The sequence below is a fragment of the Lynx rufus genome, unplaced genomic scaffold (genome assembly GCF_022079265.1).
Source record: "Lynx rufus isolate CCGP_SWC_20201006 ecotype Redwood Valley unplaced genomic scaffold, mLynRuf1.p SCAF_19, whole genome shotgun sequence".
NCBI lineage: Eukaryota > Metazoa > Chordata > Mammalia > Carnivora > Felidae > Lynx > Lynx rufus.
Genome location: NW_025814833.1, coordinates 2,654,370 through 2,666,008, shown reverse-complemented (window position 1 = coordinate 2,666,008; position 11,639 = coordinate 2,654,370). Strand labels below are relative to the sequence as shown.

At 40.6% G+C, this 11,639-nt stretch overlaps 1 protein-coding gene across 1 annotated transcript; it reads left to right on the top strand.

The window, feature by feature from the left end:
* The first annotated feature begins 736 nt into the window (after positions 1-736).
* SERPINA7 (serpin family A member 7) lies at positions 737-4,627 on the top strand. Its single transcript, XM_047082152.1, is given in 6 exon segments — positions 737-1,052; positions 1,055-1,123; positions 1,126-1,344; positions 2,409-2,682; positions 3,636-3,783; positions 4,415-4,627. Coding segments are annotated over 6 exon segments (1,239 nt in total).
* The last annotated feature ends 7,012 nt before the right edge of the window (positions 4,628-11,639 follow it).

The window sequence follows — 11,639 nt, the reverse complement described above, 5'->3', positions numbered from 1 at the left end:
TCCCTCTCTCTCTGCCCCTCCCCTGCTTATGCTCTGTCTCTCTCTCTCTCTCTCTCTGTCAAAAATAAGTAAACATTTTTTAAAAATTTTAAAAATGCAAAAAGTTATACTTTCATCTTTCTGTTGTTTGAAAATAGTTCTGTGGCTTCTGTGCATTGCATGAATGCTTTAATTTCAGCTCATGACCTTGTTCATGGCTCCATAAACCTTCCACCTCAACTAAATATATCTTGTGAAAATTATTCTCCTTTGTCTGTTATCCAAAGGAAAGTACAGATGTTCTCTCATCTCATCTATTAAAGATTTTATCTTAAGAAAAACACCAAATTATCCAAAATTCTAATCTACAAAAAATAACAGAGAGGCATTGCTAGTTTTATCAAGATGCCTCCCTCTGTAAAAGGCTGCCTCTGGATGAAATAAAAAATAATTTAATTTTCATAAATGTAATTTACTCACAGAGTTTTCATATGTTGCTATTACATTTGAAAGACAGCCCATGCCATTTATGGCTCCAGAAAGCCACTTTTTCTACTCCTTGTCCCTATTAGATGGGTCTTCAGTTTTTCAGAAGAGATAGGCCTCCACACAGTCCCTGGTGAGCACACCATTAAATATTTTCTATTGTTTTACTAATTATAATAGGCAATTATGTTTCTGGATCAGAGTTTTCATCCAGCTAAGATCCCCCAATGGTTCTCTCACCTCATCTCTTATAGATTACCTTCCTTCCAAAATGCCACTGTTCCTCTATCTGGTGCTTTTGGTACTTGGGCTTCACTGTGCACCACCTAACAGATCTGAAGGCAAATTAACCACCTGCAATTCCTCCCAACAAAATGCCACTTTTTATAAGATGTCATCCATCAATGCTGACTTTGCATTTAACCTGTACCTGAGGTTCACTGTGGAGACCCCAGATCAGAACACCTTCTTTTCCCCTGTGAGCATTTCTGCAGCTTTGGCCATGCTCTGCCTTGGGGCCTGCCACAACACCCAAACTCAAATCATCGACAGCTTGGGGTTTAACCTCACAGACATCCCAATGGCAGAGACCAGAAGGGCTTCTGGCACCTGATCTGTTCATTGAATTTTCCAAAGAAGGAATTAGAATTACAAGTGGGAAATTCATTGGGAAGCAGCTGAAGCCACTGGCACAGTTTTTGGATGATGTCAAGAGCCTCTATGAGACTAAGGTCTTTTCCACCGACTTCTCCAATGTTTCTGCAGCCCAGGAGATCAACAGTCATGTGGGGAAGCAAACCAAAGGGAAAGTTGTAGGCCTCATTGAAGACCTCAAACCAAACACCATCATGGTCCTGGTGAACTATATTCACTTTAAAGGTAAGTCTCTAAGATATGCATTTGTAGGTCAGTGTTCCAATAATCTGGTGGGCACTCTGGAGAGCTCATGGTCTCTTCTCACTAGCATCAGTAGGTGTGCTTCATATCACAGCGACCTGCTCCACTGGATATGGCTGTGTGTAGTTTTGGATCTTCCAGGAGGGACACATAGCTCTGTGGATGAACTCAGGAAATTTCTAGGGAAAGGGTAGTTTCAGAGAGGTGAGTGACAATGGTATGAACATCGTGCTCACCTCTAGCTAGAAAATCATGGTTTCCAAAAGATCTGGTGAGGTTGGACAAACTTGTACTTAGAAGGTAAATAGACTTGGGTTTAAACCCTACTGCGACTCTCACTTGCTGTGCATTCTTGGGCATGTTACATAAATATTTCTGTCATGTAAAATGCACCCACTATGTGCCAAGCACCATGCTACATGTATGGTTTGCACACACTGTCTCATCTAATCATTAAAAGGGCCTAAGTTCACAGTTAATGAGTTTCAGAGCTGGTACTCCCACCCAGGTTTGTCTGATTCTAAAGCTCGTGCTTGTAACAATAAGAAACATGTGACTCTTTTCTGAAGGTCTGTGCCCAAATGATTTCTCCTGGATCTACAGCACATGTCAGCCACGTTTGGTGGAGGAGTGAACAATTCTTGGCCACAAACCACACACTTATACACAGATAAAATGGCAGAACATATCTGTTGTCTCATTTCACCCTGTGTGTTGGATGTGCTTATACCTTTTTACAGAAGAAGAAACTGTGGCTCTGATGGGTTTAGTGTAAGTATAGTGTTTTTGAACACAGGTTGAACAGCTGTTGAGCATGGAGTCCAACATCCCTGGGTGTGACTCCTGGCTCTGCCATGGGCTAGCTGGGAGACCATGTAAAGTCACTTTCTCTCCCTGGTCCTCAGTTAATCACTTGTAAAACTGGTTGACAATAGGTACTTACCTATGTGGTGGTCTTAAGTACCAGATAAGATGACTGATGTAAAAAGCCACATTGACATTAGTACTGGTTTATAAAAAGAACTCTTTTCTTTCTGTATTTTAAGCCCCATGGGAAAATCCTTTTGATCCATCCAAGACAGAAGAGGGCTCCAGCTTCTCAGTGGACAAGAACACAATAGTGCAAGTGCCCATGATGCACCAGATGGAACAATACTATCGCCTGGTGGATACAGAACTGAACTGCACAGTGCTTCAAATGGACTACAGCAAGAATGCTCTGGCACTCTTTGTCCTTCCCAAGGAGGGTCAGATGGAGTGGGTAGAAGGGGCCATGTCATCTGAAACACTGAAGAAGTGGAACCACTTAATGCAGAAGGGGTAAACATCTTAGATGATGTGAGAAGTAGAGAGTGGGCATAATCTTACAGGTGAAACAGAATTCAACAGAAACCCAGAGGTAGAAGACTTACCCTGAACCACTTAACAGCTGTGTGATGACTACACAAATATACCTAGATCATACTCTGTCAGTCTTTTTACCAAGCACTTACATACTTCATTTCATTTAAGCACATCAACAAACCTGCAAAGGAGATAATATCATAGGAATTTTCAAATGAGGGTTCAGGACTAGAAAGAGAAAATAAACTCTCCAAAGCCAGTTAGCTAGTAAATTGACGTCTTCCCAGAAACCAGCTAGAGCTTAGAGGGTGGGTAGGATTTTGACATTAAGAAGTAGGTGGGGGGAGGCACCTGGGTGGCTCAGATGGTTAAATGTTCTACTTCAACTCGGGTCATGATCTCACAGCTCATGAGTTTGAGCCCCGCATCGGGCTCTGTACTAACAGCTCAGAGCCTGGAGCCTGCTTTCGATTCTGTGTCTCCCTCTTTCTCTGCCCCTTCCCTGCTCATGCTCTGTCTCTGTCTCAAAAATAAACATAAAAAAATTAAAACAAAGAAGTAGGTGGGAAGCCAGACTGGGTTGGGAGTGGTAAAGGGAAAAACCATAAAAATTTCCAGGTGCTACCAATTGATATTTATGCCACTGGCTCCCCAAAGTTGTCCAACACCCCAGAGATGTTTCTTTTTGATTATAAATGAGTCACATCTTCCTACTTCCAGTGCTATAGTCCAACATTGGCTGAACCAGAGCTCATTTATTCCAGGATAACTTCTAAGATTTTGAAACCATGTATTGACCTGAATAACAACAGTTGACAATACCTAGGGGAGGAGCATATCCTAATATAATACAATGGTGTCAGACATAGGAAGGGAATGAGGAGCTTGGTGTGCTGATAGCCATGTGTTACCTCTCCCTTCCCCCAAAGGTGGATTGACTTGCTTGTTCCAAAGTTTTCCATTTCTGCCACATATGACCTTGGAGCCATCCTTCTGAATATGGGCATCCAGGGTGCCTTTGCTGATAATGCCAATTTTCTTGGTCTCACAGGGGACAGTGGTCTGCAACTTTCCAATGCAAGTTGGTAGAGTGGAGTCCCTTGAAGGTATCAGCTGGAAAGGCCATTGAAAGTCAGTTAATTCAATTATCTCATTTTATTAATGATGATTCTTAAAACCAGAGAGGAAGAATGATTCCTCCTATGCCAGATTCACTCCAGAATCATTCTCATTACACCCAAACAAGTCACTGTGACAGTTACTTTCATTCCTGACCTTCATGTCCTAAAACTATTCTGATAGAAGAAATTAATGATAAAAATTAATTCTGGTGAGATAGAGTTCTGGAGGAGGTGGCAGTGGAAGAGGAAACCATAAGAAGTGATTTCTAGAGGCAGAAAGCCATGGAAAAAGGGGTGGCTCCCTGACAGCTAGCTCTAAAACCACCAGATTCATTAACTATACTTATCCAATTAGCCTTCATATTCAAGTACCATCAACAGTGTGATAAAGGGGTAACTCTGCCTTTCCCTTTCCTTTCTTGCTTCCAAACTGTTCCAAAGACATTTTCTGTTACTTGGGATCAGCAGTGTTTGTTGCCCCCCTTCCCCACAGGCTGCCCACAAGGCTGTGCTGCACATTGGGGAAAAGGGAACTGAAGCTGTAGTTGTCCCCGATCAGCAGTGTTTGTTGCCCCCCTTCCCCACAGGCTGCCCACAAGGCTGTGCTGCACATTGGGGAAAAGGGAACTGAAGCTGTAGTTGTCCCCGAAGTCAGATTCCTGGATCAGCCTGAGATAACTCTCCTTCACCCTATCATCCAATTTGATAGATCTTTTCTGTTATTGCTTTTGGAGAAAAGCACCAGGAGCATCCTCTTTCTGGGGAAAGTTGTGGACCCAACAGAAGTAATTGGGAAATAGGCTGTTGGCTAATTGCATGTGCTTGTTACAATAAACAAACAAACAAACAAAACAAATGGTATGGCCTGATGTGATTGGTGTGGGCTTGGATGTGCTTTCCTTTATGCAAGAATGAAGACTGGACCCTATCCAAACTGTACTGGGTGTGAAATAGGCCACACCAGTAACCAAATATTCAGATACTCAGTGAGTGACTCATTACCCAAAGCACAAAAAGGTACCATGTCAGTGCATTCCTCTTTGTCAAAATCCCTTCCCCCTACCCACAAGTTAGTTAGTTCCAAGGAATTTGAGCTGACAAGTGCGCCCTCTTTTGCCTTCTGGAGAATAGTTAAAATTCAGGTCAGATCCTCATAATTCATTATTATTATTTTATTTTTATTTGTTAAAATGTTTATTTATTTATTTTTGAAGAAATAAAACACTTTATTTTTTTTACTCAAAACATTTATTTTATTTATTTTCTTTTTTCAAATGTTTATTTATTTATTTATTTATTTTAATATGAAATTTATTGTCAAATTGGTTTCCATACAACACCCAGTGCTCATCCCAAAAGGTGCCCTCCTCAATACCCATCACCAACCCTCCCTTCCCTCACACCCCCCATCAACCCTAAGTTTGTTCTTAGTATTTAAGAGTCTCTTATGGTTTGGCTCCCTCCCTCTCTAACTTTTTTTCCTTCCCCTCCCCCATGGTCTTCTGTTAAGTTTCTCAGGATCCTCATATGAGTGAAAAAATATGGTATCTGTCTTTTTCTGTATGACTTATTTCACTTAATATAACACTCTCCAGTTCCATCCATGTTGCTACAAAAGGCCATATTTAATTATTTCTCATTGTCACTTAGTATTCCACTGTATGTATAAACCACATCTTCTTTTTCCATTCATAGTTTGATGGATATTTAGCCCTTTTCCATAATTTGGCTATTGTTGAAAGTGCTGCCATAAACACTAGGGTACAAGTACCCCTATGCATCAGCACTCCTGTGTCCCTTGGGTAAATTCCTAACAGTGCTATTGCTGGGTCATAGGGTAGGTCTGTTTTTAATTTTTGAGGAATCTCCACACTGTTTTCCAGAGCAGCTGCACCAGTTGGCATTCCCACCAACAGTGCAAGAGGGTTCCCATTTCTCCACATCCTCTCCAGCATCTATAGTCTCCTGATTTGTTCATTTTGGCCACTCTGACTGGCGTGAGGTGGTATCTGAGTGTGGCTTTGATTTGTATTTCCCTGATAAGGAGTGATGTTGAGCATCTTTTCATGTGCCTGTTGGCCATCTGGATGTGTTCCTTAGAGAAGTGTCTATTCATGTTTTCTGCCCATTTATTCACTGGATTATTTATTTTCCAGGTGTGGAGTTTGGTGAGTTCTTTATACATTTTGGACACTAGCCCTTTGTCCAATATGTCATTTGCAAATATCTTTTTCCATTCTGTCAGTTGCCTTTTAGTTTGTTGGTTGTTTCCTTTGCTGTGCAGAAGCTTTTTATCCTCATGAAGTCCCAATAGTTCATTTTTGCTTTTAATTCCCTTGCCTTTGGAGATGTGTCAAGTAAGAAATTGCTATGCCTGAGGTCAGAGAGGTCTTTTCCTGCTTTCTCCTCTAGGGTTTTGACAGTTTCCTGTCTCACATTCAGGCCTTTCAACCATTTTGAGTCTATTTTTGTGAATGGTGTAAGAAAGTGGTCTAGTTTCATTCTTCTGCATGTTGTTGTCCAGTTCTCCCAGCACTGTTTGTTAAAGAGACTGTCTTTTTTCCATTGGATATTCTTTCCTGCTTTGTCAAAGATTAGTTGGCCATACTTTTGTGGGTCCAATTCTGGAGTATCTATTCTATTCCATTGGTCTCTGTGTCTGGTTTTGTGCCAATACCATGTTGTCTTGATGATTACAGCTTTGTAGTAGAGGCTAAGGTCTGGGATTGAGATGCCTCATGCTTTGGTCTTCTTCTTCAAAATTACTTTGATTATTAGGGGCCTTTTGTGGTTCCATATAAATTTTAGGATTGCTTCTTCTAGCTTTGAGAAGAATGCTGGTGCAATTCTGATTGGGATTGCATTGAATGTGTAGATAGCTTTGCGTAGTATTGACATTTTAACAATATTTATTCTTCCAATCTATCAGCACAGAATGTTTTTCCATTTATTTGTATCTTCTTCAATTTCCTTCATAAGCTTTCTACAGTTTTCAGCATACAGATATTTTACACCTAGGTTTATTCCTAGGTATTTTATGCTTCTTGGTGCAATTGTGAATGGGATCAGTTTCTTTATTTGTCTTTCTGTTTCTTCATTATTAGTGTATAAGAATGCAACTGATTTCTGTACATTGATTTTGTATCCTGCGACATGGCTGAATTCATGTATCAGTTCTAGCAGACTTTTGGTGGAGTCTATCGGATTTTCCATGTATAATATCATGTCATCTGCAAAAAGTGTAAGCTTGACTTCATCCTTGTCGATTTTGATGCCTTTGGTTTCCTTTTGTTGTCTGATTACTGATGTTAGAACTTCCAACACTGTGTTAAACAACAGTTGTGAGAGTGGACATCTCTGTCGTGTTCCTGATCTCAGGGAAAAAACTCTGTTTTTCCCCATTGAGGATGTTATTAGCTGTGGGCTTTTCATAAGTGACTTTTATGATGTTTAATATGTTCCTTCTATCCTGACTTTCTTGAGGGTTTTCATTAAGAAAGGATGCTGAATTTTGTCAAATGCATTTTCTGCATTGACAGGATCATATGGTTCTTTTCTTTTCTTTCATTAATGTGATGTATCACATTGATTGATTTGCAAATGTTGAACCAGCTCTGAGGCCCAGGAATTTATCCCACTTGATCATAGTGAATAATTCTTTTTATATGCTGTTGAATTCTATTTGCTAGTGTCTTACTGAGAATTTTTGAATCCATATTCATCAGGGATATTGGCCTGTTGTTCTCTTTTTTTTTTTTTTTTTTGCTGGGTCTCTTTCTGGTTTGGGAATCAAAGTAATGCTGGCTTCATAGAATGAGCCTGGAAGTTTTCCTTCCCTTTCTATTTTTTGGAAGAGCTTGAGAAGGATAGGTATTATCTCTGCTTTAAATGTCTGGTAGAATCCCCCAGGGAAGCCACCTCATCCTGGATTTTATTTCTTGGGAGATTTTTGATAACTGATTCAATTTCTTTTCTGGTTATGGGCCTGTTTAAGCTTTCTATTTCTTCCTGTTTGAGTTTTGGAAGTGTGTGGGTGCTTAGGAATTTGTCCATTTCTTCCAGGTTGTCCTGTTGATTGGCATATAATTTTTCATAGTATTCCCTGATAATTGCTTGTATTTCTGAGGGATTGGTTGTAATAATTCCATTTTCATTCATGATTTTATCTATTTGGGTCATCTCCCTTTTCTTTTTGAGAATCCTGGCTAGAGTTTTATCAATTTTCTCAAAAAAACAACTCTTGGTTTCATTGATCTTCTCTCCAGGTATTTTAGATTCTATATTGTTTATTTCTGCTCTGATCTTTATTATTTCTCTTCTTCTGCCGGGATTGGGGTGTCTTTGCTGTTCTGCTTCTAGTTCCTTTAGGTGTGCTGTTAGATTTTGTATTTGGGATTTTTCTTGTTTCTTGAGATAGGACTGGATTACAATGTATTTTCCTCTCAGGACTGCCTTCGCTGCATCCCAAAGTGGTTGGATAGCTGTATTTTCATTTTCATTTGTTTCCATATATTTTTAAATTTATTCTCTAATTGCCTGGTTGACCCATTCATTCTTTAGTAGGGTGTTCTTTAACCTCCATGCTTTTGGAGGTTTTCCAGACTTTTTCCTGTGGTTGATTTCAAGCTTCATAGCATTGTGGTCTGAAAGTATGCATGGTATGATCTCAATTCTTGTATAATTATGAAGGGCTGTTTTGTGACCCAGTATGTGATCTATCTTGGAGAATGTTCCATGTGCACTCGAGAAGAAAGTATATTCTGTTTCTTTGGGGTGCAGAGTTCTAAGTATATCTGTGAAGTCCATCTGATCCAATGTATCATTCAGGGCCCTTGTTTCTTTATTGATTCTGCCTAGATGATCTATGCATTGTTGTAAGTGGAGTATTAAAGTTCCTTGCAAATACCACATTCTTAATAAGGTTGCTTATGTTTGTGAGTAATTGTTTTATATATTTGGGGGCTCCTCTATTCGGCGCATAGACATTTATAATTGTTAGCTCTTCCTGCTGGATAGACCCTGTAATTATTATATAATGCCCTTCTTCATCTCTTGTTATAGCCTTTAATTTAAAGTCTAGTTTGTCTGATATAAGTATGGCTACTCCAGCTTTCTTTTGACTTCCCGTAGCATGGATAGATAGTTCTCTATCCCCTCACTCTCAAACTAAAGGTGTCCTCAGGTCTAAAATGAGTCTCTTGTAGACAGCAAATAGATGGGTCTTGTTCTTTTTTTAATTCATTCTGATACCCTATGTCTTTTGGTTGGAGCATTTAGTCCATTTACATTCAGTGTTATTATAGAAAGATATGGGTTTCCAGTCATTGTGATGTCTGTAGGTTTCATGCTTATAGTGATGTCGCTGGTACTTTGTGGTCTTTGTAACATTTCACTCACAGAATCCCCTCTTAGGATCTCTTGTTGGGCTGGTTTAGTGGTGATGAATTCCTTCAGTTTTTGTTTGCTTGGGAAGACCTTTATCTCTCCTTCTATTCTGAATGACAGACTTGCTGGATAGAGGATTCTTGGCTGCATATTTTTTTCTGTTCATCACATTGAAGATTTCCTGCCATTCCTTTCTGGCCTGCCAATTTTCAGTAGATAGGTCTGCTACTAGTCTTATGGGTCTCCCTTTGTAAGTTAGAGCCTGTTTATCCCTGGGTGCTTTTGGAATTTTCTCTTTATCCTTGTATATTGCCAGTTTCACTATGCTATGTCATGCAGAAGATCGATTCAAGTACATCTAAAGGGAGTTCTCTGTGCCTCTTGGATTTCAATGCCTTTTTCCTTTGCCAGATCAGGGAAGTTCTCACCTATGATTTGTTCAAGTACACCTTCAGCCCCTTTCTCTCTCTCTTCCTCCTCTGCAATCCCTATTATACAGATATTATTGTTTTTCATTGCATCACTTAGTTCTCTAATTGTCCCCTCATACTCCTGGATTTTTTAATCTTTTTCTCAGCTTGCTCTTTTTACATAATTTTATCTTCTAATTCACCTATTCTCTCCTCTCCCTCTTCAATCTGAGCTGTGGTCGCCTCCATTTTATTTTGCACCTCATTTATAGCATTTTTTTAGCTCCTCCTGACTGTTTCTTACTTCCTTGATCTCTGTCGCAATAGATTCTCTGCTGTCCTTTATGCTTTTTTCAAGCCCAGCGATTAATTTTATGACTATTAGTTTAAATTCATTTTCTGTTACATTGCTTAAATCATTTTTGATCAGTTTGTTAGCTATCACTACTTCCTGGAGTTTCTTTTGAGGAGAATTCTGTTTCATCATTTTGGATAGTCCCTGGAGTGGCGCAGAACGGCAGGGCTCTTCCCCTGTGCTGTCTGGAGTAACTTGCATTGGTGGGCGGGCCGCAGTCAGACCTGATGTCTGCCCCCGGTCCATGGCTGGGGCCACAGACTGGTGTGTACATTATCTCCTCTCTCCCAGGGGCAGGACTCACTGTGGAGTGGTGTGGCCCCTGTCTGGGCTACTTGCACAGTGCCAGGCTTGTGGTATTGCTTCGATGGGATCTGGCCAAGGGCATATTAGCTGGGGTGGATCTGCAAGGTGCACAGGGGCGGGAGCAGCAGGCTTAGCTCACTTTGCTGTCGGTGGTCCCCTGAGGGAGGGGCCCTGAAGCACTGGGATGGAGGCAGGCAGACCTGTCAGATGGAAAGATCCACAGAAGCACAGCATTGGGTGTTTGCGCAGTGCAAGCAAGTTCAGTGACCCAAACTGGTTCCCTTTGGGATTTCAGCTGGGGGATACGTGAGAGAGATGGCACTGGCTAGTCCCTTTGTTCCCCACTGAGCTGAACCTTGTCTTCAGGAGTTCAACATCTCTCCCTCCTGTTGTCCTCTCGCTCTCTCGCTCTCTGAGCAGAGCTGTTGACTTATAACATTCCAGATGTTAAGTCCGCTGGCTGTCAGAACTCACACAGTCTGGGCCCTCCACTTTTGCAAGCCAAACTTGGGGATTTTGCCTTGCTGGATGGGCTGCCCCTCCACTGCCCCGGCTCCCTCCCACCAGTCCTTGTAGTGCGCTCTGTCTCTCCACCTTTTCTACCCTCTTCTGTGGGCCTCTTGTCTACGCTTGGCTCCAGAGAGTCCTTTCTGCTAGTCTTTTGGTGGTTTTCTGGGTTATTTAGGAAGACGTGTGTAGAATCTAAGTGATCAGCAGGACGCAGTGAGCCCAGAGTCCTCCTATGCCGTCATCTTCTTCCCCTCTCCTGGGTTTCTTTTTTAACATTACTTTGGATATTCAGAGTCTTTTCTGGGTCCATACAAATTTTAGAATTGTTTGTTCTAGCTCGGTGAAGAATGCTGGTGTTATTCTGTTAGGGATTGCATTGAATATGTAGATTGTATTGTATAGTATCTACATTTTAACAATATTTGTTCTTCCAGTCCATGAGCATGGAATGTTTATTCCATTTATTTGTGTCTTCTTCAATTTATTTCAGAAGCTTTCTATAGTTTTCAGTGTGTAGATCTTTTTTTCCCTTTTTGGTTAAGTTTATTCCTAGTTATTTTATGATTTTTAGTGCAATTGTAAATGGGATCAATTCCTTGATTTCTCTTTCTATTGTTTCATTATCAGTGTATAGAAATGCCACAGATGCCTGTAAGTCAATTTTGTATCCTGAGACTCTGATGAATTCATGTATAAGTTGTAGCAGTTTTAGGGTGGAGCCTTTGGGTTTTCCATGTAGAGTATCATGTCATGTGTGAAGAGTGATAGTTTGACTTTTTCCTTGCAGATTTGAATGTCTTTTATTACTTTTTGTTGTTTGATTGATGCGGCTAGGACTTCCGATGC